We start from the raw sequence: 21,326 nt of genomic DNA, 5'->3' as shown, positions 1-21,326 counted from the left end.
GCACGTATGAAATAGATACAACCCCAATTCCAAAAAAGTTGGGACACTGCACAAATTGTGAGTCTGAATAAAATATTGAAATTTGAAACTTCCACATCATTGCATTCTGTTTTTATTCACAATTTGTACAGTGTCCCAACTTTTTTGGAATCGGGTTTGTAGATAGATTTCACAAATCAAATCACAATGTTTATATGTTTTTGATTGTAACATTTTATTTACAGGCTGATTTTATTACAGTTTGTTGATTGTTGACACTTGACATAGTCAAGCCTCATTCACATATAATTCAAGTATACTAAAAAAAAAACCGATTGGTTAAAAAATATAACCTAGCATATGGGCAAGGAGTCAGGTGACAATGGACAACTATTTACACTTTTGGGATGCAAATCCATATAAGCACATCCTAGGAGTGCACAGGCAAGGTTCTGGTTAAATTTGTGTTCTTTAAAAAAAAAAAAAGAAGGTAATTGTGAGTCTGGCATAGTTGTTGTATTTGCTCACAAAGACTAGCTAACTAGTCAATGAAATCGTCTAACCAAGTAGGGTTTCGAACAAAATAATAAGAAACAAAAATAAAAAAACAAATGAAATTCAGTATTTGAATGAAAAAGTTAAAAATTGTATTAAAGATAAACACATCACAGCTGTCAGACAAACTTCACAGTATATCAGTCTGAATGAAAGGACAACGTATGTGCAATACATTTTGAAACGACCTAATAATACGACTTGACATGAAACAGTAGAACTGAGAAACAAATCTAAAACATGATGACGAACATGTTTCTTGCTTAGTCCGGTGACTCAGAATCACACATTCTCTGTCTGTTTGTCTGCTCAGTGTGGACACAACAGAACCACCTGCTGTGCCCTGTGCCCTCACTGTGTGTATCCAGCATATTGTATTTGTTCAGAAAACCAGAAACCTGCTGTCTTAAACCCAGAGCTCTCCAGCTGACTCGCACAATGACCTATAGATAGTCTCGTCTCATTTTCTCTTTCTATGTTCTTCAAAGTTTGATTGTGTAAAAGCTTGTTTTGTAAATGACCTTACACGATTTTACATGAAAAAAAAAAGTTTGATCACTATTGTTGTTACAACAGGATGCTAGGTTTTTGTTTCCGGATATGGAGGACAGTTGTTTAGGTTAAAATATCAATAAGAAATGAGCAATACATCCTTTGAAGTACACTACCTAAATAATAACTAGCTGAAAGCGTTAATCCAGGAAAGGAAAACTACATAATTCGAGACATAATTTATACAGCTAAATTTCTGGGCAACAGGTTCAATAAAGTGCTGAAAACATATAACCAAAATAAGAAAATCACAAGCAAAACAAAAAAACATGACACAAAGCAAAACAAAAGAACAAAAACAAACAAAACAGCAAAACGAAAATATAACAAACAAATAAGTAAAACAAATGAACAAAAACAAAAAGCAAACTAAGAAAACTAAACTAAACTAAACTATAAAAACAAAAAACAAAGCAAAAGGGAACTGTTTCTACAATTCCCATTAAACTCCAATTTCAGTATCGAATTGTCATGTGTACACATCAAATGTTAAAACCATTGCTAAAATATTAAAAGTACCAAAGGTGTTCCTGAACATCAAGCATCTCCAGGCTTCTTTCAGTCCTCATCCTTGTTCTCCACCGTCTTTAGAACCGAATCTTCGCCCAAGATCTTACACAGTTCATTCAGTCTGAGCTGCATCTTAGGGATGCCTGCGAGCTGAGACTCCAAGCGTTGCTTTTCCTCCGTCAGTGAGAGCCGTGTGGCCGTATCTAGCTGCTCGAACCGCCAGCCGCCCTCCCCGTCAAACTGCAGCAGGTGTGTGTGGTATTTCCTGCGGATGGGTGAGAAGAGTGTGAAGTTACATCATTTGATGAAATCTAAGTGTATGTGTGTATAATGCATTCCATGCATTTTTTGCTGTAGTAACTGGTAAAATGTTCCTTTATGCAAACTCAATCACTACAATTCCCTACTAATTAATGTTTCTTCAATACATATTATATACATACTACTATACTTTCAGAGAGAGATGACAATTTAATGCATTCATTTAGTGCAATAAGAAAATTAAACAAAACATATTTACATAAACATTTAATCATGTTGTACTATATTATATACAGTATAAGATATTTTTCCATATCTACTGAATAATTTAGCCATCTATCTAATTGAAATTTCCCCCCCCCTGCAAACACTGATTCATCAATCAGAATTAATTAGAATATCATGTAATTAATTTGCTTATGTGATACAAGTGACCGACAGTCCCCTTTCTTTCCTTAGCCATCTTCAAGAAACGGCTAAAAACACATCTCTTCCATCTTTATTTGACCCTCTAACTCTAGCACTCTCTATTCTAATTCCATTTTATCTATTTGTTTTTTAAAAATCACTTGCACTCTCTATTCGTTTTCTAACTGCTTGCTCTTCTTAAAAAAAAATAATCTCTAACACTAGCTTTCTACATTCTTTCTCTATTTTATCTACTTGTTTGTATGTGTGTGTGTGTGTATATATATATATATATATATATATATATATACACACTGTATATATAAAGACTTGCTACATGTACTGCGTTGGGCTAACCGAGACTTGTCATAGCACTTGCATTTTATTGCTCTTTTGTTGGTTTTGATTGCTTCTATTGTCCTCATTTCTAAGTCGCTTTGGATAAAAGCGTCTGCTAAATGTCTAAATGTAAATGTAAGCATAAGATTATTTCAAGAAATGTAAAGTTTTATGTTTCTTACCATAGAGAGGGTCTATGGGTGATGGACAGCAAGGAGATACCAGCATCCTTTGCAGCCTGAAATATTTTACCCTCTACATCAATGCTGACTGCACTGGTACACTCATCCAGCAAAGCATACTTAGGCCTGAAAAAATGCATCAATTAATAATATTATTTAAAATCAATTAAAACACATTAAAATAATATGTGCAACGACATCTTACTTGTGGTAAAACATGCGTGCCATGCCCATACGCTGTTTCTCGCCTCCAGAAAGAACATCTTTCCAGTCCAGCTCAGCATCCCACCCTGTAAGCGGACACAGTCGTGAATGACCTCTAAAATGCAGTTTTATTTTTCTTCCCCAAAATAAATGACGAAATGGCATTTTTAATTGGTGGAAAGCGGGCTCAAAAAACTTTGATCCTATTACAGAGCACACAATAATTATTTCAAGGATCAAAAAGAGATTGAAATGGTGAAACACTTTAGTAATGCTAAACGGGAATTACATGTACAAACCTCCTTCCCGGGTAACAATGTGGTTTAGATTGACAATGTCCAGAATAACTTCCAGGTCCTTGTCTCTGTAACCCTTGTCATGCATGTCGTCTAGAGAGTCGGGGTAGATGACCTGGTCCCGTAACGTTCCGATGGACATGTATGGTCTGGAGAGAAGATAAAACATGTTTACTGTTATTTACTGATATTATGTCCGGTGAAGTGAAGATAGACAGTAGATAGATAGATAGATAGTATAAAATATTAATGGGCTTCTGGCTGCGCTTGCATCTGCAGGAATCTGTAAATATTTCACTACTGAGGACTCTGGTTTCTATCGCTCAGCATTTCACAGAGCTTTAGTTACACTGTCTCTGACTCTGGATACAGCAGTCAAATCCTGGCGGTGCAACGTCTGCAATATGGAACAGAGATGGAGGACAGTAGCTGTTCTGAAACCTAGTGGGCCGTCTACCTAAATGCATTTTATTGCCTCGTAGGTCCACTCTTAACATAAAGTCTGCTACAAAGAAAGCAAAAATTACATGCATAATAAAGTAACTGGGTCTGGTCAAAATCAAAAGCATAATCCCACATACAGTATCCTTCACAGAGAACGCCATTCTAATGATTTGTGACACAATGAAAAAAATCAAGATTAATGTTAATATGTGAAATTACCGGTACTTATAAATGTGTTTCATTCAGTGCATATATAAAAATAATTTTTAGATACATTTTATACTTAGTAGTAGGGATGCACCGATACTGGTATCGGTATCGGGCCTTATATGAGTGGCTTTGGAATATAAATCGCAGCACGTTTCAGATGAAAAAACGCGACATCTATTTCTGAAAATATCACAGTTAGGAGATTTATAACGTGTGGTTCCCTGCATTATTACAGCAAAGCGTGTGATTACAGTACTGAGCCGCTGCAGTGGAGCAGCTCTAATGCTATTAAATTAAAGAGGATGTACCACAGAGCAAAAAAATTAACATTGAAAGTAACAAAATCTTGTAAAATACATTTTAATGGGCATAATTAAGTGTGAAAATAACCGAAGGATATACAGTGAAACTAAAAATGATTCAGAGACCAGATATAATTTTTTATATTTTTTTACTAGTGGGTGCAGGACACTATAGTTCATTTATGTAAGTGAGGATAGCAAAATAAAGTAAACTGTGACAAATTATACCCAAAAATACTTCATACAGTGGACTACCAGTAAAACTGATACAAATTTGGGTTAAAAAATTATTCAGACCGAGTCTGGGAAAAAAACTGAAGTTGAGGTTTTCATGAAGCTGGGTGACAGCACGCCCAGGAGACTACAGGCTGTCATTAAGGCTAAGGGTTGCCTGACTACGTACTGATAGTTGTGTAAATATTGTCTTACTAACAGCTGTCTTAATTATTTTGGTTGATTGTAATCTAGTACATACCTTTCTATCAAAATTATCTAGCATTATCAAGATAAATTTGTTCTGACACAGTTTAGAGTTCTTGTAATATTTTATTACCATTTTCTAAACTATAGCAAATAAACTGTGATAATGTGAGAAATGTTGAAGGCGTCTGAATATCTATATCTAATTGATAAATGAAGTTAACCAACTAACATTATACATACCCTTTTGGTTTCTGTACCCAATATTAAAAAAATTAACAAATGCAATAAAAATATCGGTATCAGTACTCGGTATCGGCAAGTACCAAAAATAAAAGTATCGGTATCGGGCGAGTACTGGAAAAAGTGGTATCGGTGCATCCCTACTTAGTAGAGTATTTAATTGTTACCTTAGTAACATGCTAACATCAAAACCTATTGGAATCAATTGTGAGTTGAGTCTCCTGTGCAATTTATTCTCATTCAGTGTTAATTTTGACAGCAAATTTTGATTTAGTCGTGGCCTAATGGTTAGAGACTTGGACTCGTAACCCAAAGGTTGCAGGCTCGAGTCTCGTACTGGCAGGGACTGTAGGTGGGGGGAGGGAATGTACAGCGCTCTCTCCCACCTTCAATATCACGACTGAGGTGCCCTTGAGCAAGGCACCGCACCCCCCAACTGCTCCCCGAGCGCCGCAGCAAAAAAAAATGGCTGCCCACTGCTCCGGGTGTGTGTTCACTGCGTGTGTGTGTTCACTGCTGTGTGTGTGCACTTTGGATGGGATAAATGCAGAGCACTAATTCCGAGTATGGGTCACCATACTTGGCCACATGTCACGTCACTTTATTATTATTTATCATATTCTAGTCATCTGAATTGATTGAAAACGATTTTAGTCGACTAAATCTACAGTAAATTTAGTCGGCTAAAATCTAATGGGTTTAGTTAAAGTGTAATGCATTTATTAATAAGCATTTCTCTAAAATTTGCAAACTCATTATATAGGTTTGATATTAAGGTTTTATCATGATAGACACTGATTTAACTGCGGTGACACACAACATGCCTTTATGTTAAACTTAAATAAAACCACTTCTCATAAAGAACAAGAACATGGTCTTCTTTTTAATGAAATACCAATGGTTATATAGGATAATTATGCATTCCTTATAGCAACTTGTTTACCATATTCTTCATTCTTTCAAGCAGACATATTTATTTCTACTGTTCTATTTTTCAGTCAAGAGCAGTGCGTGATTTTCTGTCTTTCTTTTGTTAGTTGATTAACATCAATGACTCGGACAATAGCAACTAAATTAGGCTGCTGTCCCTTTAAAACCGAATGCACAGCTGCAATGGATGCAATGTACTGATACACGTTCTCCCTACTGTTTACGTTCACTTAAGACGTAATCAACTGTGTTTACGTGAATACTCGTCAAAACGGACAATTCGACATCATTTTGTGTGTAATTCTCTGTTCATGCGACGCAAAAGAGTACTCGCGCGCTATGAGATGCGCTTTCTGTGTGTGTATGCTTCAGTGTCTGCGCTCAGAATGCGTAGCCAGATTTATCTATATGTCTACTCTTCTCTTACTCCCACATATTGACATTTTTTTATGTTTTATGAGACGTGCAGCAAGTGTATTTTAGCTTATGTCCCGCCGGTTCATATGTACGCATCTAGCCTCCTAACTATGCAATTCGTTCTGAATGAATCTCTTCCCAAATCGTCCCTCCCTAACATTTTAGTCTCGTTTTTATTCGTTGACGAAAATGTCAATACATTTTCATCATAGTTTTTGTCATTCAAAAAGAGCTTGAGTTCGTTATCGTCTCGTTGTCGTCGTGAAAAAAATGTCGTTGGCGAAAATTATGACGAAAACTATTCGTCAACGAAATTAACACAGTAAATGTGATCCAATGCGCTTCTTGTACGTATAGAAATAGTTAGATTTTTTGGTTGTCAATATGGTAGAGTTGCAGAGCATTTTGTTACTTGGTATGACTAGCAATAGATTTGTAAATGTGACACTACTTTAATGATTTGTATTACATTTCTTCATTTAACTATTTATTGTATTTCCATAAACCCAAAAAAATGTAATGGTTATGAAAGGAGTCCATGGTTACAAAAAGAATCCATAGCAGCAGGCGGCAAGGAAATTCTATGCATTTATAACAGTCTAGGGTTTTTCACACTATGCTTAACCTCAGGTAAAGATTTGTTATTAAATCTTGTTTTTATTAAAAAAAATTATTAATTACTAATAATTAGCACCACTTTTTTACCCAGGTTATGAAACCCTGCTCTAGTGTTGTCTGTACCTCTGTGGGATGTAAAACATGTGCTCAGGTGATGGTTTGTACAGAAGTCCGCCGTACACAGGCCACAGGCCACTGAGGATCCGGAACAGAGAACTTTTCCCACATCCATTCGGCCCTGTGATCAGCAAATGCATCCCTTCCTCTACCTGCAAACAATATCCAGTTTCAGGAAACTGAGTGCAGTTCACATGGTTATGTAAAAGGTACAGTATATAACGACATACTTTTAATTTGATCTCGAGCCCTACAATTTAAAAAGTGTGGTGGTCCTTTACAATAACTGGGTTATTTGTCTGTTAATGTGGAACTTGACGGATGCAAACCAAAATATATGGTTAATATAGACAAATTCTATATTAATGCAATAATTTGTCATGTAGCTTGACAACCATAAACAACTAAACTCTGCTTTGCACAATGCCAAACAACATTCCCTTCATAACCTTGTCTTGACTTGTTTAGCACACTTCATGTTTGAGTCGCATGTGTAAATATAAAACTCTGATCTTGACTGATAACACGAGAAATATATCTACAGTATCATTGTACGTGTATAGCAAATAGCACATTTGTGACCAAATATGTACAGTAGTACTAAAAGTTAAATGTTTATTCTTGTTTAACTCACCTTGAAGTTTAAGGAGGACACAACCACATCTCCATTAGGAGTGATTATAGGCACGTTTTCACAGACTATACCTTTATCCACATCAATCACTTTGCCTGTAGAAAAAGTGGAAACAATCGGACAGAGTTTTAGAATACAATCAAACTGAGGAATAAATATCTCTCATTAGAAAGCTATGGCACATTCCATACATACAGTACATATTGCTATCCTATTACTGTTTTGTAAAGCATTGGAGGCACGTTTTATTGTTTTATTCAATTGTGTGAGATCTAATAGGGATGTTTGACATATATAGTAACTATTATCTAATCATAAAATTTGCCTTCTACAGCACTGTGGGAAAACAAGCAATGTCTATATTTCCTCATTTTTTTAAAGGAAATTGCAGTGTTGACATTATTCATCACGTTTAACCATTCAACCACTGTTATTTAAATTACTGTATAAAAAAAGATCAAAATAAATGATTTGATGATGTATGTATAAATACACACACGTGCATGTATATATTTAAGAAAAATATGTTCTGTTTATATATTAAATATATTTATATATTATATAAAATATAGGAATATGAATATATAAATGTATGGTAACATTTCCGTCACACGCTTGAGGTGTTCGGCCAATCACAACACACTGGATAGCTGGCCAATCAGAGCACACCTCGCTTTTCAGACCGATGAGCTTTGTAAAAATCATCGCGTTTCAGAAAGGCGGGACATAGAGGAGGAACAATAATGTACAGTATGTGGAAAATAACCTTTTTTTAACCTTAAACCGCATAAACACATTTCATTACACCAAATACACAAAATAATGTTCTTTTTAGCAACATCATATGACCCCTTTAATGTAAAATAAGTTTGTTAATAACTACAAACTACCATTTGATTCCAAACTTTTTGATCTATTTGATCGGAATACTTATTTGCTAAACTGCAAAACCTCAAAACTCAAGGGTTTGACATGCCTTAAATGTTTGTAAAGGGCTTGCAAAACCTGAAAACTTCACAGAAATAAATAAACATAACTTAAATTTTGATTTTTTTTTTCAATATAAAATAAAATTTACTTTTCCAACTCTTAAATCATTATTTCTTAATTTTTAAAGGTTGTGGGCCTTATTTTTAAGTAAAAAGTTTTTGAACAGTTAGATTAAATAATTTAAAGAATTCTCTTCTGTTCACCAAGCCTGTATTTATTTGATCCAAAAAACAGAAAAAGTGCTAATACTGTGAAATATTTTTAATAATAAAAAAATGTATAATTCATTACATTTATATAGCGCTTTTCTAGGCACTCAAAGCGCTTCACATTGTCAGGGGGTATCTCCTCATCCACCACCAGTGTGCAGCATCCACCTGGATGATGTGACGGCAGCCATAGTGCGCCAGAACGCCCACCGCATACTAGCTTATTGGTGGAGAGGAGACAGAGTGATGAAGCCAATCAGTAGATATGGGGATTGTTAGGAGGCCATGACAATCTAAAACTTTTACTATTTATAATAACTGTGTTCTATTTGAATATATTGTAAAATTTAATTTATTCCTGTGATTTCAAAGCTGAAATGTTAGCATCATTACTCCAGTCGCACAATCCTTCAGAAATCATTCTAATATTTAGATTTGCTGCTCAAAAAACATTTATTATTATTATGATTTTTTTCAGGTTTCTTTGATGAATGGAAAGTTCAGAAGAACAGCATTTATCTGAAATATAAATCTTTCGTAACATTATAAGCGTCTTTATCATCACTTTTGATCAATTTAAAGCATCCTTGCTAAATTAAATTGATTAATTTCTATAATTTAAAAAAATAATAATACTGACTCCAAGCTTTTGAATGGTATAGTGTATTATCGCAGACCGAGTCTGGACCAATAAAATGCGCATTGTTTTACGTTTTACTACCAAATTATATGTAATATCTAATTTTTATTAATATTTAACGTACACTGGAAAAGTTTCTGCGACATCTCATGAGATCTTGGCAAAAAGTATCATGATTCATTTCGACAACATGATGCATAATGGGATACACTTAGCCTCGAATATCGCTCTGAGGTGTGGATTTATAGTGTGCGTTAAGGGCACAGTGCTTTGGCGTTTTTAAGACCAGGGACAGTCTTGCACACTTACTTCCTGTTGCATGCACGCGCTCTCAAGTGGCCAAAACCACAAGTGCGGGTATTTGAACAGGCCCAAAAGGTAGGGCAGAGAATTGATTCCGCTCATCAGTTGTTGATTGGATGGAGGCAGAGCTGAATGCAAGCTTGCAGTCAGCAGAGTTTTTGAGAACAAAATGATTGAAGAAGTTTGACGTATGTCACTACAGACAAGTTTGTCATTTCACCAGAAGATCAAAATGCATTAGTGCATTAATTAACGATACTTGATGGGACCTGTATTGTAAAGTGTTACCCTAAAATTAAATAAAATCAATTAAAGTTAAATACAAATATTAAAAAATAAGTAAATAAATGAATAAATAAATAAAAATAACCTAATAAATAGACAAAAGCACATAACAAAATTACTAAATTAAATGAAAAAAGTACAAAAAATAAATAAATAAATAAATAAAAGTATGGTCACATCCATTAACAAGCCAACGAATTTGCCTCAATAAATTCCTAATTTGCTGCTTATTAATAGTTAGTAAGGTAGTTTAAAGGGTCAGTTCACCCAAAAATGAAAATTCTGTCATTAATTACTCACCCTCATGTCATTCCAAACCCACAAGACCTTCGTTCATCTTCGAAACACAAATTAACACAATTGAGCAGAAGAGAATTCTTAAAAAAAAAAAAAAAAAAAAATCTTAATGTTCAAAAACGTTTGACTGGTAGTGTACTCTGTGTCAATCAAGTTTTATGATTATTCTCTCTACATATCTCTTAATATTATCTCTAGTTACATTTCATTCCAATAAAAAAAACTTTCATTAGGGGCATGACTGAGAAATTAAAGGAAAAGGTAACCCAAAAAAGAAAATTCTGCCATCACTTTTGCTCATGTTGTTCCAAATCTGTACGGCTTTCTTTCTTCCGTGGGTTTTAATGTTCCACATAAGACAAAAAGTCATACAGCTTTAAGACATGAAGGTGAGCTCATTTTTGGTTTTGGGTGAACACAGCAGCAGAATCACGCTACGTTCATTAGACCTTTGATTTCCAGAGGCCCATCGATGTGCATCTCAGGTCGGTTATCATCCCCGCTTATCATCTCCCCTGTGGTCGAGACGGCAGATGAACGTTTGTATATTCCCCTCTGGACTTGGTCAAATACCAAGAACATGTTGTGCACACGTGCCGTGTAGCCAGCCAACTCGGTGACCTAAAGCACACAGAGCAAATGTATGTGATTGGAGTGATAGCGAGTCCTTCAGAGGCTGAGGTGACCCAACAGCAGATAGCATTGCTCAACTGCTGTTTGTCAGATCTAAAGTAAGTGACCAGGTATTTGGGGCACTTATGTAAACAAGTGACCTGAAATTTCTGCATTCTAGCATCAAAAATGCTAATCAGCCTTTGCTAAACCCATTGTGTGAAGTTTATAGATCAATTCTTTTGCAAAGCACTGGCCTGAATGCTTAATCTGATCCAAAGCATGAGTTAGGAAGTGTTTAGCCAGTGTTTTTCTTTGTTTAGGCAGACACACCACATCCCAAGAGCCTCGGCAAGAAACACTGTGCTTTCCTTTGGGGACTCAATGGAGTCGACAGGAAAGATTAATCTCCTGAGAGTAACTTGTTAATTGACCTTCTAAGCGGTTTGAGAATCTAGAGATGTTTTTGTCTTTTAGTATTTTTAAAAAAGATACTATTGCTTAACTTATAGTCTCAGAATTAGACATGTTATTTTCTTCAGTTTTCTATTGTGACTTCCAATTGAGTAAAACTATCAAAAAGGACAACAAGTGCTTGTTCAAATACCCACACTTGTGGTCTTTGCACTTGAACACGTGTCTACTTACAGTACATGACGTATTTCCTGTACTTGGTCCAAGTGTTCAAATGGGTGTGAAGACCACAAGTGCGTGTAGAACTTTTCATTACCCAATGGGACAAGTGCAAGTGTTTATAGAGCTTTATTTAGATTTTCAATACTTTGCATTTTAAAATACACTTCGAATGTCTGTTCATTAGTTTTTATGTATAGCACAATTAAATTATATCGTGATGTTTCTAATTAAATGTTAAAGAGCAGTTGGAAACATTTCACAAAAAAATGAAAATTCTGTCATTAATTACTCACCCTCATGTCATTCCAAACCCACAAGACCTTCGTTCATCTTCGAAACACAAATTAACACAATTCAACCGTAATTGTACGAAGCTAAGAGAATACTTTTTGTGCGCAAAGAGAACAATAATAACAATTTATTCAGCATTTCTTCTCCCAGAGTGACCGTCTTCCGCAGAGCACGCGCATGCTGAATGTAAACAGAATTGTTGAATAAATTGTTATTATTTTTTTCTTTGCGCACAAAAAGTATTCTCTTAGCTTCGTACAATTACGATTGAATTGTGTTAATTTGTGTTTCGAAGATGAACGAAGGTCTTATGGGTTTGGAATGACATGAGGGTGAGTAATTAATGACAGAATTTTCATTTTTGGGTGAACTATCCCTTTAAGTTTAGGTATTGGGAAGAATTAGGGATGTAGAATATGGTTATGCAGAATATGTACTTTATATAAGTACTAATAAATAGCCAATATGTTAATAATAGGCATGCTAATTAGAAACTTAGTTAACAGTGAGAATTGGCCCCTATACTAAAGTGTTACCAACTCACCACCACTCACACTTTACATTTCTTGAGAAAATGTCAAAATATTAATTATTAACAAATCACATATAGGGCTAGTTGACAAGTATAATTAGAGCACAATGTGCTATTTTAAAAGGTCTGAAATAGAGTGTTGTCGTGCTTTATAGTATCTAACACTGTAATGGACACACGCAGCATCTGTGAAGCGGCTCTGACTGATGCTTTCTATTCAACAGATGGTGGATTAAGTTGCCCAGCAGGCTTAGTCAACAGAGTGGCAGTTGAAAAAAACACTGATCACTAGCCTACGTTAAGATGCCCAGCGTTCACTGCTGCATGACATCACATCCTTTATGGTTTCAGTTCCTGGAGTGGTGATCTTGCCCTTGCTGTTGTACTGCTATATAAGAGAAATTTGAATTTTTGTCATGACAGTTTTATCATTTTGTTGTAGAATTAATGAATATACTAATAAAACAAATGTTACAACTTACAAAGCAATATGTATATATACAGTATATATATATATATATATGTATACAGTATATGTGTGTGTGTGTGTGTGTGAGACCCTGGACCACAAAACCAGTCATAAGATATATTTGTAGCAATTCTCAACAATACACTGTATGGGTCAAAATTAACGATTTTTCTTTTTGCCAAAAAATCATAGGATATTAAGTTAAGATTATGTTCAATGGGTTACCTGGGTCAAACTTATAGATTTTTCTCTGATGCCAAAAATCATTAGGATATTAAGTAAAGATCATGTTCCATGAAGATGTTTTGTAAATTTCCTACCGTAAATATATCAAAACGTAATTTTTGATTAGTAATATGCATTGTTAAGGACTTCATTTGGACAGCTTTAAAGGCGATTTTCTCTCTTTTTTTTTTTTGCACCCTCAGAATCCAGATTTTCAAATCTTTGCCAAATATTGTCCTACCCTAACAAACCATACATCAATAGAAAGCTTCTTCATTCAGCTTTCAGATGATGCATAAATCTCAATTTCTGAAAAAATGACCATTACCACGGGCTTTGTGGTCCAGGGTCACTTATAAACAGTGTTGGGGAAAGTTAAATTACGTTACTTAGTTACTTTTTATGGAAAGTAATGCGTTACGTTACGTTTGCTTTACTTTTTAAATCTGGACAGGGCTTGCTTGTTAAAAAAGTTCTATTTTTGGCAAATATAAAAGCCCTTTCACACCAAAAGTGAAATGAATAAGCCTCAGGCTGAAGGGAAAGTACATTTACGTCCGTACAGTAGAATGCAGAAGAAGACATTTCAACACACTTCAGCAATAAACAAAGACACACAAATGTTCGTCTAGAGTCATTTCTGCTTATTAGTGGTTAAACTGGATCATCGAAGGTCAGAAGCAAAGACATTAGTTAATAGAATGGGATTAAATACATAAAGCATATTTGTGTTGTTTAACATTTAATTATTGCAGGTTTGCGTCATATTCAGAGTTGCATTATTTGTATTCATTTTGAGGAAAACTGAATCTGTGTTTTTTTTTGTGAGTGAGATGAATTAATGCATATTCATATTTATTTCAGAACTACAGTAACATCTGATTTCTCTCAACATGGGGACAGGAGAGCTGTCAGTCAATAAATTGGGAAAAAAAAGTAACTTGCGTTACTTATTTGCAAAAGTAACTCAGATAGTCTCTTGTAAATTAAAAAGTAATGCGTTACTTTGCTAGTTACTTGAAAAAAGTAATCTGATTACGTAACTCGCGTTACTTGTAATGCGTAACACTGCTTATAAATGATGTACTTCTTCACCATATGTCCCCATAAAATGTGACTTTCTTTGCATTTTTATATACTGTATGTAGGCCACTGTGTCTGACACGTTTAAAAGTCTTCTGTCATTTAATAAGCAATCACTTTTGCACTATATGACTGATGCATCCCCTCGCCTTATGCCCCCCAGAAAGCTATTACTAATGTTTTATTGATTTTTATGCATGCACATGTGCATTACGCGTTTCCTCACCGTATGTCCCCTATAGAAGGCGATCTCCTCTGCATTGGCTATGATTCTGGAGTGCACATAACGCAAGTAGCCCTTCCTGTGCGCCTCCTCCGCCACCAGCTTACCGAACCTCGGCGAGCAAGCGCGCAGGACCTTCGCCGTGGCGAACACCACCAGACCCGCTAAGAGAGTGGGTCCGGTTGCGTTCGCACCCCGAGATCGCGCAGTCTGTATTAAAGTATACGAAGTCAGTATCACGTCCAGGATGGGTTTGGTGAGGTTTGAGTACAGATGCGCAATGGACTGCGAGAACATCATCACATCCTCGGTTAGAGACTGGTCCGGGTTCGCCAGCCTCCCGTCCATGTTGCTGACCTTATAATAGGTCTGATCGGTGAAATAGGTTTTATATGCATGATCCACCAAACGCGTGCGGAACGCGAGCGCGAGCTTGCACTCCAGATAGCGGATCGCGCTGTTGACGAAAGTGGCCGGGATGGCGATCAGAAGCCATTTCATCAGTTTGATCACGAAGCTCCGCGGCTGCTTCTCTACGATCGTTTTCACTATTTTACCATCCAGCCCTGCCACATAAATAGACAGAAACGTCCGTGAAACCAGAGCTAGTGAATGTAAACAGAGTAAACCCAGTTCTTTAGTTACAAACCTCGGGAACACGATTCGAACCAGTTCAAGAACCTGCTTGAAGAATTGCGCATTGACGCCGGGTGATTTACTAAGGCTACAGGCAGTCTCTGGAGCAGATATCAATCCATTCTCATGTCCAGATGCGTTGTTCCTGGTTGTTTTCCGTTGATGTATTTGTTTGCAGATGATGGGGTAAAGCGCTTTGGCTCCGTATGCGGCGGCCGCCAGGAACACCGCTCTTTTCGCCGCAGTGCTCGGATTCCATCTCACTTTTGATGCTGCATGAAGGATGTTGCTCATTTTTTAACCCTGCCTTTACACAAATGAGTCGTTCGCAATCTTCAGTTTGTTCCAAATGGCATCCATAGGGTCACTCAATGTCTTAAACAGAGAAGATATACTTATAATTCATGGTGCCGTAAGGTTGAAGCTGCACCGCTATGCAAGACGTTTCCGTCATTTGGGCTTTTCTCGCTGGCCACGCCCCCACTCCGCGCTGATTGGTTGCCGCACTTGACGTATTTACATATAGCAGAATGGTCTGATTGCATTATTTAAAATTGTTCCTTTGATGCTGTTATGAATGCAATTGATAATAGTTGAAAACCAACACTGTGATCCTCTCTCGCTCTCTCTCTCTCTATATATATGTATGTTGTATTAATGTTCTTGTTATGCAATAAAAAATGTCAAAACTAATATCTGTTTAGTTATTTTGGTTTTTAAATAAAAATTACCTTTGAAATAAAATATATTATTTGAATACATAACAGATTATATGAATTATAGTTGTGTAATAATTATATTAACATATAATTAAATATATTATATAAATGTATTATAAAATATATTTTATTATCATTATATGATTTTCTTGTAATTGTCCAATTTTATGATGTGCTTTGTCAATAATATTATCTATAATCAAATCTAAAATCTGAAACAACTTTGCTGCGTAGTTCCGTTTTTTTTCCCCAGCGACATTTTTAATTAATAACATTTATTCCGATACTGAACTGAGATATTACAATTAGAAAAATAACAAAAAAATGAATCGCTGATGTAGGTTGAGACCACTCATATATATATATATATATATATATATTTATATACAGTTATGATATTTAACACACCTTATATCTTACCGGTTGCTGCTCTTAACATTGACTTAATAGCCTCATAACCTGAAAAGTTACAATTTTTACGCTGTCAGTATTTAGTTATCTGTAACGAAAGAGTGTCGGTGGGTGAATTAAAAAAATACAAAAATAAAATTAAAAAAACCGCCTAAACTGAGGGCAACATGAACTGGGTCGGAGGATCTAGGTTTGTGCTAACTTGCTAGCTTTATTGAAACTCGCTAATAACTGACTTTATACCATTACTTGGCTGTAAAATTAACATTTCAAGGAGGTCAAAGCAGAGATGTCAAAATGACTTTATATAAATTCGTTAAGTGTATATATGTATAATGGCGCCGTGTCTTAACTAAACAGGAGCAGGTTTATGAAAAGCAAAGAAGACACAACAAAACAAAGAGTAAGTACAACCTCCAAACTAACTGTTTGAGACTTTACACTCTTTTTAATAACTACACATTCTTCATACTACATTTGAACGACAACTTTATTGTAAATACAAATATTAACTACAGTTATATGAATTTAGTTCAGCGTTGGGGAAAGTTACTTTTAAAAGTAATGCATAACAATAATGCGTTACTCCATAAAAAAGTAACTAATTGCGGTACTTAGTTACTTTTTCTGGAAAGTAATGCGTTACGTTACTTTTGCGCTACTTTTTAAATCTGGACAGGGCTTGCTTGTTTGTTTTTAAAATGAAAAAAGTTCTATTTTTGGCAAATATAAAAGCCCTTTCACACCAAAAGTGAAATGAATAAGCCTCAGGTTGAAGGGAAACTACATTTACGCCCGTACAGTAGAATACAGAAGAAGACATTTCAACACACTTCAGCAATAAAAAACCTCACAAATGTTCGTCTAGAGTCATTTCTGCTTATTAGTGGTTAAACTGTATCATCGAAGGTCAGAAGCAAAGACATTAGTTAATAGACTGGGATTAAATACATAAAGCCTATTTGTGTTGTTTAACATTTAATTATTGCAGGTTTGCGTCATATTCTGAGTTGCATTATTTTTATTCATTTTGAGGAATACTGAATCTGTGTGGGGTTTTTTTGTGAGTGAGATGAATTAATGCATATTCATATTTATTTTGAACTACAGTAACATCTGATTTCTCTCAACATGAGGACAGGAGAGCTGTCAGTCAATAAATTGGGAAAAAAAAGTAACTTGCGTTACTTATTTGAAAAAGTAACTCAGATATTCTCTTGTAAATGAAAAAGTAATGCGTTACTTTGCTAGTTACTTGAAAAAAGTAATCTGATTACGTAACTCGCGTTACTTGTAATGCGTTACCCCCAACACTGATTTAGTTGCATTAATTGATAGGGATTAGTCTGGGGTCACAGGTGGTTAGGGTTAGTTTTTTTAGTGCGTTATTTTATCTTAAACCTGTGCTCTTGTAATTCTCTGTTTCAACTCAAGGCGTTTTTTCAAAAGCAAAGGATGAAAAGAAAGTCAAATATTGTGGACTCACCCAAAGGCTACAACCCTGACAATATGGATCTGCTGACATTATTCATAGTCAACCAGATTTCATCAAAGAAAGAGCAAACAGGTACAGTGATGGTGCACTTATAAATGAACACAACGCAAACATTCTTTTATGGCCGTTTAATAAAGCTCATTTGGAGAATCATATGTTATCATTTGTCTTCTAGACAAACCAAAAACAAATCTTTTGACTGGTGTGAAAAGAACCAAAGGAGCTTTGAAAGAACCCTCAGAGTTACCAATGAGCCCTTGTTCTCCTTCACAGCTGAACCTAGTTACCAGTCAGCCACAGTACTGGTATGTTTCAAGAAGCTTTGTTACTCCTTCTAGGCTATATTTCTAAATGATTTCATCTACAGATATTGAGTATTTGTTTCAACAGTATTGATACGCCGGGTTATAAAGTCAGAAAACATCGTCTCTCTGAAGAATTCAAGTTCACGCCGGTAAGGATGACTAAAATGGTCACTACCACAAAATCATTCACCAGTATTTTATTTAGTAACCACTGACATAATATAAATTTAGCATTAGTAACATTTGTAGAATTCATATGTGTAAGTCTTTATCATACATGGTTTAAAAATGGTTTCTTCATCCTTAGCTGTCTCCTTTGCTTGAATCGAACCTGTCTGATGCCAGTGGCTCAGAAAATCAACCGCAACCACCCACAACATCTTCTGGCTCTTCAGATCCAATCCAACCCAAACCTGCACCACACATATCCTCTTCTCTGCCAACGCTGGAAAATCTTAACACTATGAAGAAAACTCCTCAGGTGTGATCATTTAAAATCATTTAAAAGTAACCCAAATTGTTACAGTTTATGACTCTTCAGTTTGTGTCGTTCGCTCAACCAACAAAGCTGGCTAATCCATGGCCAGATGAAGCTCTCATGCAAGATGTGTCACACAACAGCTCAGCAGCTGGAAATCAGTTTGAGAGCACATTACCAAAGTGAGTACAATGATGTTACTATATCCCGATGCAATATGCCAGTAAAAGAGAATAGACATGGGAAAGTGCTTGTAACATGGAATTAACAGAATGTGTTGCAGCCCAGAGAGGGGAGAGCATTCAGAGGCCTCGGTTTTATATCCACTCAACCCTTCAAAGAGCACTGAAGAACCAGAGGAGCCACTGTTCATAGATTTTAAGAACTTAGATTATAAAGGTAACAATATAGCTTCTAGCACAATAAGATAATGCACTCACTGTATAAAAATAGACATGAAAACCCGTAGAAAAAGTCACAACTTTCCAGAAACAATATTATATGCAATGATTGATTGACTTACTCAATTAATGATCTTTCCAAGGCTCCATGAGCACTCAGTCCAGAGTACAGTCAGTACTTTAATACATTGTATATTACAGATGTTCTTTATAATTTTCATTTCTTTTAGTGCTCGACTCGATGAATTCTTGTGACAGATCACAAAACTTGGACAGTAATGGCCACCTCTCGACACAGGTATACAGTGCTTGTGCACTCAAGTCTCGAAACATACACACACACACACACACACACACACATAGTTTTGTTGGTAAAATTGCTGACTAACTTTAGTACATTTATTATTTACAAATATTACCCCCTTGTGGTTAAAAGCAACATAGACAAAAGCTTCAGTAGATTTCTAATAAACTTGTTTTTAGATGCCAACTTGGCTTGTGTTTTGACCTTCTCATTTTTTCTTCTTCTTCAGGAATTTGTATGTACTGACAGCAACACATGTAAGTGTTCTGGTTATTGTTTTTTATAAAGTATCATTTTAATGGCGCTTACTCAGAACAAGACGTTTTATGATGTTTCAGCAGGGGCTGATGGTAGCAGTGTCTTTGTGCATGTTGGAAAATCTCCAAGAGGAGTTCATCTCAGCTCAGATGACGTAAGACATTAAAAACTGTCCTGTAATTTGAATAATCCTAATCACCGTAATAATGAAATTGGTTTCTGTAATCTCTCCTAGCGTGAAAAATGAACACATCTAAACATAATGAAAGTGTTTGGCTTTGTTCCTAAAAGCATTTCAGTGGATACACATTTCACTTCATTCACTAAAAGAATACAACATTTACTGTGTTGATAAGCACATCTTTCGCTTTAAAATATGAGATATGATATTATCATGTGAAAGACAGAAAACCTATTTTATAGCTTTATGATCCCCTGAAATTTTCAAAATCAATGAAAAAAAAAAAAAAAATGAGATTATGCCATTCTGAAGATAGTGTCAAGGCAAAAGCACTGTTGCTTATCGGTGGACAGTTTAACAGAAACACCTTCACAAGCTCCATCCTGCCAACAGGAGGCAAAATCCAGAGTTTGAGACAGTGAACTGTGGACAAAAACATGAGGAAAATCTGTTTGTTTTTTTCATCTGCAGACAGAAGCACAAAGGCGTGATGGGACTCTAACAATAACCTTGGAAGCAGGGACACAAACAGGAGCTTTATCTTACCGAGATGTCTCAGTTCAGTGCTCACTTATTCATCACAGCAACTCTGTCCCTTTCCACTCTGCTAATAAGAAAACCAGCGCCTTTACCACAAGGTGGCAGTATTCTAATTTTAATCAGTTGCTTAATCCAACAACACATACTTCTCCAAAAAATGGGCACAAAAGATCAGGAAACATGCCCTTAGGGCCATTAGCAACAAACCAGCAGGCACAGAGACATCCAAAATCACAAATGGGCATCTCCTTCCGCCAACTTCATAGTCAGAAGAGCATGAAAAGAGATCTGTCGTCAGCTTCGAAACATCCTTTCTGCAAAGCCTCAGGTAGAAATAACTAACCCATTGTGAAACCTTACAGAACACATTTCCAAATGTTTCTTAAAGGAATAGTTCACCCAAAAATGAACATTGTAATTTTTTTCATTCCTTCATGTCTTCCCAAACTTGTATTTGCTGTTCTTTTCAGTACAAATAGGACAACAAAACTTGATCAAATTAGTGCGTACAACTGAAGTTTCAGAGTAGAAGTAATTTTCAGCATGGCACATTGTGTTTGGTTACAATATGAGCAAAACTGGTGTCACTAACGTCAAACCAGGGGCGGACTTACCCATTAGGCAAAGGTAGGCGACCGCCTTGGGCCCCCAAAAGCCAAGGGCCCCCTAAAATGCTTTTCATATAGGATATGCGCATTAAGCGCGGACACGCGAACGTTTGCAGTTTACGGTGTTTATTACCACAACAACCGTCCGAGTCTGTGGCGCCTGCAGGTGTACAGCTGTACGCACTGTGAGTACCATGAGCGCTCAGACGGATCTGAGATTTGCCCCGCAAACATTTCGACTGAACCCATACCGTTAATTATGAATTTATTAGTCTTTTCAGCATAGAAATATTACGTCAATATCTGCATAGAAATATTACGCCAAATAGAAGCAGAAAATCGTCCTATACGCACTTTCATGAGATCGGCTTAGCCTACAACAATTAATTTGTTGGATATTTTACAAATGGGAATACAACGAATTCATGACTATGTTTACATTCCAGCTACCCGTAAAATATATAGTGAAAAGTACTTTAAATGCGTCTGGAATGCCTTTGGAGTAATTTTAAAGCTGTTTTTTACAGCATTTGCTGCATGGATAAAAAATATAAATAATTAACATATCATACAG

The 21,326-nt window shown here is 35.8% G+C and overlaps 2 protein-coding genes and 1 long non-coding RNA gene across 3 annotated transcripts; 2 read left to right on the top strand and 1 right to left on the bottom strand.

The window, feature by feature from the left end:
* Nucleotides 1-1,459: 1,459 nt before the first annotated feature.
* On the bottom strand, nucleotides 1,460-15,505 carry LOC107569219 (ATP-binding cassette sub-family D member 2-like). Its single transcript, XM_016255248.1, has 9 exons — nucleotides 14,420-15,505; nucleotides 12,751-12,804; nucleotides 10,795-10,966; nucleotides 7,622-7,716; nucleotides 6,994-7,139; nucleotides 3,290-3,435; nucleotides 2,992-3,076; nucleotides 2,787-2,912; nucleotides 1,460-1,861 (listed from the first exon to the last, which is right to left on the bottom strand). Exons 1-9 carry the CDS (start codon nucleotides 15,344-15,346, stop codon nucleotides 1,645-1,647), a joined length of 1,968 nt encoding a protein of 655 aa, XP_016110734.1. The 5' UTR covers nucleotides 15,347-15,505; the 3' UTR covers nucleotides 1,460-1,644.
* Nucleotides 15,506-17,890: 2,385 nt separating this feature from the next.
* LOC107569228 (uncharacterized) lies at nucleotides 17,891-18,392 on the top strand. Its single transcript, XR_001606876.1, has 3 exons — nucleotides 17,891-17,982; nucleotides 18,068-18,131; nucleotides 18,290-18,392. It is a non-coding gene; the product is annotated as an uncharacterized lncRNA (long non-coding RNA).
* Nucleotides 18,393-19,099: 707 nt separating this feature from the next.
* LOC107569218 (uncharacterized) lies at nucleotides 19,100-20,673 on the top strand. Its single transcript, XM_016255247.1, has 5 exons — nucleotides 19,100-19,159; nucleotides 19,395-19,422; nucleotides 19,507-19,577; nucleotides 20,076-20,472; nucleotides 20,615-20,673. The coding sequence occupies exons 1-5, from the start codon at nucleotides 19,103-19,105 to the stop codon at nucleotides 20,671-20,673; spliced, it is 612 nt and encodes a 203-aa protein (XP_016110733.1). The 5' UTR covers nucleotides 19,100-19,102.
* The last annotated feature ends 653 nt before the right edge of the window (nucleotides 20,674-21,326 follow it).

Source organism: Sinocyclocheilus grahami, unplaced genomic scaffold, assembly GCF_001515645.1.
Source record: "Sinocyclocheilus grahami isolate Dianchi unplaced genomic scaffold, SAMN03320097.WGS_v1.1 scaffold1324.1, whole genome shotgun sequence".
In the NCBI taxonomy this organism is placed as follows: Eukaryota; Metazoa; Chordata; class Actinopteri; order Cypriniformes; family Cyprinidae; genus Sinocyclocheilus; species Sinocyclocheilus grahami.
The sequence above is the reverse complement of the archived record's forward strand: the minus strand, read 5'-3'. Positions and strand labels throughout refer to the sequence as shown.